Source organism: Cajanus cajan, chromosome 1, assembly GCF_000230855.2.
Source record: "Cajanus cajan strain Asha chromosome 1, NIPB_CcT2T_4, whole genome shotgun sequence".
Classification (NCBI taxonomy): Eukaryota; Viridiplantae; Streptophyta; class Magnoliopsida; order Fabales; family Fabaceae; genus Cajanus; species Cajanus cajan.
Genome location: NC_138517.1, coordinates 32,312,840 through 32,318,897, shown reverse-complemented (window position 1 = coordinate 32,318,897; position 6,058 = coordinate 32,312,840). Strand labels below are relative to the sequence as shown.

General features: G+C 34.0%; 1 protein-coding gene across 2 annotated transcripts; it reads left to right on the top strand.

The window, feature by feature from the left end:
- The first annotated feature begins 233 nt into the window (after positions 1-233).
- On the top strand, positions 234-5,554 carry LOC109803772 (DNA binding / DNA-directed RNA polymerase). 2 transcript variants are annotated; one of them, XM_083059254.1, is made up of 5 exons: positions 234-366; positions 645-1,050; positions 1,136-1,276; positions 3,942-4,256; positions 4,922-5,554. In XM_083059254.1, exons 2-5 carry the CDS (start codon positions 649-651, stop codon positions 5,327-5,329), a joined length of 1,266 nt encoding a protein of 421 aa, XP_082915380.1. In that variant the 5' UTR covers positions 234-366; positions 645-648; the 3' UTR covers positions 5,330-5,554. The 2 variants fall into 2 exon arrangements, with proteins under 2 accessions (XP_082915380.1, XP_082915385.1); XM_083059259.1 differs by having other exon boundaries at positions 265-415.
- The last annotated feature ends 504 nt before the right edge of the window (positions 5,555-6,058 follow it).

Here is a 6,058-nt window from a genome sequence, read left to right as displayed (position 1 = left end):
AAAGTATTTCATCTCTTCATATTTTTATTTAATATCAATAGGATAAAAGGTATGTTATGTCTTCAAATAGCAATTTTTTTATAGTTAATTAATGAATATTTTTTTATTCATTTAAGTATTTTTTTAATTAAATTAATTAAAAGATAAAAATTAAACAAATTGTGGATATAAAATGTGGTATGATTGAATAGAGTATAAAATATAAATATAAAAAGTATATACTTAAAAGTGTCACCGTGCTATACACACGTGCGACTTCAAAACATAGTTCAGCCCTGTGTTACTGTTCAGTCGAGGTTTAGGGTTTTATTCGTTCGGTAACAGACGTCACCCTCACATCTTCATCGCTGGTATCTTAACGTTGAGGTTGCGCTTTCCACCAATACTTGTGCTTTCATTTTCTGATTGGTTTATGGTTTGATACTTTCTCATACTTGCGCCTTTTTTTCAAGTTTTTGTGTGTATTTTATTCATGTTTTTGAATAGCCGATGATAGGGTTATGTATGTTCCATCTCAATACTTGTCAATTACATTGTGTTTGTGATTAGAATGTATGAGGATTGAAGAACACTTGGCAATTAGCTCTGCTAATTTTTATTTTTTATTTTTGCTGTGATTTCTCAAATTCTTCAATTGGACACAGTGTAATGGATTCGGATACTGAGGACAGAATGTCCAAATTGCCCAAGAAGGAGAAACACAAGAAGAGCAAGAAGAAAAAGGATGTTCCACCTCAAACTGATCAAATTGAGGTGGATGTCGAGGTTGTCCATGAGCACCCCAATAAAACCCCTCCTGTTGTTGGTTATTTCCCTTCCGGCTTTGATCCACTCAAGGATCATGGTGGTGCCCCCGATTTTCAAGTTTACCGGCACCGGAACCTGCCCAAGAGGATGCAGCTTGTGGTTAGCCCTGCCGGTTCTGCGGTGGAATTCGTCGGAACCAGTTATGCTGGCGAGGCTACGGCCGGACACCGGGCCATGTATGCGATTGGGGTTCTTGACAAGGAAGCTCAGACCCTGAAGATTGTGCCTATTGCTGGTAATAAGGTAAATTGTGAAGGGGGAGAGAGATTTCATTTACCTTGCTGTTGAATAATTCAGTGTGTTGTGCTAATTGGTTGGTGATGTTCAGATATTCAGATTGGAGCCAAAGGTTAAAGGTATGGGAGCTGCTGACAGTGAGCCTGCTCATTCGACGTTGGAAGAGATGACTCCACAGCAGAAGTTAGCAGAGACTACTGCTATATGGGGAACAAAGAGGGATATGGAGAAGGTATCTTCTGACTCATATTTAACCCTTTTGCTAGTTGTGCTATCATCAGCTACAGAACCTGAATTCAAGGTGAAAAGTTGATATTAATATTTGACTTTGTACAGAAAGTACAGATTTGCAATGGTAAGACACCGATAGTTTGATGATGATAGGTCTTAAAGGGGATGGTTTGTGGGAATACGTTAACATAAAATCTCTTAATTTGTTTACCCCATTTGCTTTGGGTAAGCTTGGAAGGGAAGGTGGCCAGTGGGAAATTGGTTGGGGAGCAAAGCTGTAATGAGATGGACTTTTTTTTATATTTTAATTTTCACTCATTATTGCATTTTGGGTAGAGGGTGAAAAATGGTCGAATTCCACTTTCAACTGCCCCACATATCTGTTGTACCAAAGCAAGAGTTTATTTCAAAATTTCCACCCACCGATTTTTGGCTCAACCAATCAAGCCTTAACCTAAGAAGAGTAGTATTTTTATTTAGTCAGGCCTGATTGTTCGAAAGAGAGTTTGTTTTGTTATCTATGTACTAAAGCTTGTTAGAGATATTTGCTATTTTGTATGAGTTTTTTTTTCCCTTTTACTGTTCTCTATTTTTATTTTTATTTTTATTTTTATTTTTATTAAATGCATTGAGAAGAGAATACAATTACATATAACAGTAACATTTATAATAAAATGATTCTAAAAATTTGTAGTGATCACTGTTAGAGTATCTTTAATCTCAGCCATAGCCATTCCCAAGCCTAGGAAAGGAGGATGGTTGTGTTAGACTCTTGTCAACCAACATAGAACTTGTCAAAACCCCATGCATGGTACTTTTGACAGATTATGTGTGCGAGTTTAAATCAAACACAATGACATTGTGTGATCCATGTAGCCAACCTCACCTAGTGGGATAAGTCTTTTGTTGTTGTTGTACTGTTAGAGTATAGCATAGCATTTAGACCGGTGTAAGAAAATCATCTAAAAAGATTTACTTTTATTATGGAGCTGATATATGTTTAATATTAATTTAAGAAAATTAATTGTATTATCAAGTAATCAATATTTTGATAATTAAAATGATGAAACCACTAATAAGACATGCTAACAGATCATTTGAGTTTGTTAAACATAGTAGAAATGTATGTAACTAATAAGACACTATTATTATCATCATTATTATTATTTAAAAACTCTAAAGTTAATAAATGTTTTGTTAGTTATCTACAGAACCTCTTTTAAATTTGCACACAGTTAGCTCGTTCAAACCAAGGAGTTGTTTTCTAATCCTTCGTAAATAAATCCATTCAGTTCCTTGGTAAAGTGATGAAATTGACTTATACAACATCCTACTGCTACAGTGCTACTGCATTTCAATTTCAACATAACTTTCTGAGACATCAAGATAAGACAAATTTCAAATCTGTTTTAATAACCATAGGGAAAAGAAATTAGTAAACAAAGTGACTGGTATAAAACTTCAGTTCTCTTTGTAGCGAAATTAGAAGAACCATAGTACAGTTCATTCCATGGACCACTTAGTGCAGTGAAATTACTAGTCCAATCTTTGATACTGTTCCTATAAACTTTTAAGAACTTTATCCCACTGCACTGTTTTCATAATTTAATTATCATAACTGGATAACATAAATTATGACTAATTAGAGAAAATAATACCTTAAAGTCTATGGTCTTGGTATAACTCTGACCATGTACATTCAGAATATGTTTTACAGTTGGGCTAGTTCTGTTTTATTTGCAATTTAATTTTATAGCAACATCCTAAAAGTTTATTATACAGAATTTTAATTAATCCTTTTCAGTTATTCCTCTCCTTTCTCATCATAAATTTATTTAGAATAGATATTATATAAATACTCAAGGATACAAGTTTTATGATTTATCCTACTAGGTAAGGTCAATGAATCACACAACACCATCAGGCTTGGTCAAATCTGAATTCCCAGGAATATTATTATCCTTGAAATTCCTTTTAATAATTTTTTCCAAAGTCCCTCTGGGTCTCCCTCTACCCCTTTTCATTGGACTAAAAGTCCTACAATGGAACCCCTCAACGATGCCTCTAATGGCCTTCTTTACACATCTAAACCATTTTAACTGAATTTTTGTCATCTCCTTGATAGGTGTCTCACCAATATCACTTTGTGTACAGTCATTCTATATCATGACCCTTCTTGTGTGGTCACACATCCTTCTTAATATAATCATTTTTGCTGCTATTTTTTATTTACTTATTTTCTGGTGTTATTCCTTTGAAGCCCATATCATAGAATATAGCTGGTCATATTCATATAGCTGAATGATAAAACATAATGTCTCTTTGACCTTTGTGTGTGACATCTTCATTAATTTTGTCCATCATTTTGTAAAATTGATCTTAGATACTTGAACTTAGAAACTTGTGGTATGACCTCCAGTTTTTACTTGCAAATCATTTTCCTCGTTTCTTATCCATGCTCCTATTTAGTGAAATTCCTTTGATTTCAAAGTCTGTCTCCAAAGCTTAAGTTTAGAGTTAACCTCTTCTCTTGATTCCTCAAGCATAAATATCATCCGTGAAAAACATGCATTTAGGTGTATTCCATTAGTTATCATTCAATTAAGTGCAGCTGACTTTTATTACTGTAGTTTTAAACTAATCTTGGAATATGTTTCATTCTACAGGCTAAAAGGAAGCTGGCTCTCAAACAAGATGAAGATCCTGATACTCAAAGGAATCTGGATGTGAAAATGAAACATGTTATTGTAAACAAAAAGGCTCTCGAAAGTACAGAAGCTCATGTTTCTCGCAATATACCGCCATATGATGCTTCTGCAACTACACCTCAGGAGGCATATGTATTGGACAAAATCATTCTTAAGGGAGAATGGGATTATCTTGTTGACATTTATAATAATTTACATCTGGGAGAAGAAGCTGACTTTAATGCTTATCCAACTTTTGTTCGCAACAGAATAGGGAGATTAAGGAAAATTCAGGTATTAACACAAATATAGCCTTTTTGCTTAAAAATAGTAACTTTAAGTTTTGGTTATTCGGAACTGTGTGTTGGAAAAAAATGTTTTGCCGTACTAGTTATACTATACACTTGCCTATAACATGGAAGAATAAGAAATTATTAGGCTTTTGCTATATCAATAAATATAATTAAAGAATTTATTTTTATCAACATTCTAGAATTCTTAGTTAGGGGATTATGTAAGCAATTTTTTTTGAACTTGCTTGATGAAGGTGGTCAATTAGATAATATGATTACCCCAATGCTACTGTGGTAGATAACCTAAATGCATTTATACTTTGACCTAGTTCGGACAAACTTGTCAATACTTATAGGAGAAGAAATAGGGAGGTAAAATGAATCTAACTTCTTCCATATATTAAAATCAAGTTCAACCTTGAGATAAGTAAGATGGGAGAAATTCTGAATAAAAAAAAGTCAAGGTACATAAGTTGATTTTAACTTTTGAGAAAAGTTTGATTTATTTTGCCTCTTTATTTTCTTTTTCTACAAGTGCTTGTTTTGAGAAGTTTATTATTTCAGTACCAAATCCTTTTTTTTTTTTTTCAAATACACTGCATGTTCTGATATTTGTTTTCTTCCAATTAAATTATCATATCCATAATCTATTTTTTATGTTTACAGGATGAGTCGGAAAAGAGGAAGCTTTCCTGCATGTTCTCATACATCAATCATCTTATAAAGTTCAAAGATCAGTTTTCTTTTAACGCTTCCTCTGCCAAGACCCATAAAATCCCCAACATTCTGCGTCATAAATTTTCAACCATGTTTGCTGTTTCTGAATCAAAAAGGCTTCCCCCTGAAAAGATTAGTCTTCTCATTTGTTATGTCTTGGTGCTTACGCTTTTCTCTGACGAGTTCCGAACTGACTACACAGATATAGCAAAGGATCTGAGCATGAGCGCGATGTCTGTGAGACAACTCTATGAGCAATTGGGTTGCAAAATTTCCCGCCAGAGTAACTGCTTCTTTGCCACGCTTCCTGTCCCTCTTAAATTTCCTGATTTAAGGCTTAGGAAGCGGAAAAGGTAGAAGATGGATCACCTTTTGAGTCCTTTTTGGGGGTCATTTACTTGTCTGTCAGTCTCTTTGGTGCAGTGATGTCAAAAATTGCTATCTAACACCTCCTGATAGGATATTTGTTATTATTTTGTATTTGCATACTTTTGATCCGTGTTTGCTGTATTGGTATTTTAAGAAGTGATTTTGAAATTAGCATACTCAAATTATTCTGATAAAAGATTATTTAGTTCTTCACTGCTGTTGAACAGACTCTGTTTAGAAGATCCTTTTTGGTGTATTAGGGTTGAATTTCAAACTTCAATTTATATAGCAACAAAAAGCTGTTTGGGTCCTTAATGCAGCAAAGGATAGGCTGGGCACTAGCATTTCCTTGATCTTACAAAACAATCTGGTTGTGTTCACAATGAATTTTATAGCAAGATAAGTTTGGAATTTCAATTCTTCGTTGACTCTCAGACTTGATCACTAGTCCTCACGCCTGGGCTGGATTGGTTTTAATTGGGCTTGAAACTGAAACCTTGTGACCGTGCAAGTCCATGGATCTTAAACCAAATGTGATTATTCCACTTTTAATGATATGATAGAGCCTGCTTTATTTATCTCCTTCTAGCAAAAATGGGTCATAGGCTGATTCCCAAACTTGACATTAAACTGGTGGAATTCCAGGTATAGGTTGGAAGAATGTTGATAATATATTCTCTAATGTACTCTTTTTAAAAGCCTATTATCAATTAAAAT

Coding starts and splice junctions, on each gene's coding strand:
- LOC109803772 (XM_083059254.1), top strand. CDS start 649: ATGGATTCGGATACTGAGGACAGAATGTCCAAATTGCCCAAGAAGGAG. Junction 1,277..3,941: donor CAAAGAGGGATATGGAGAAG/GTATCTTCTGAC, acceptor TTCATTCTACAG/GCTAAAAGGAAGCTGGCTCT. Junction 4,257..4,921: donor GGAGATTAAGGAAAATTCAG/GTATTAACACAA, acceptor TTATGTTTACAG/GATGAGTCGGAAAAGAGGAA.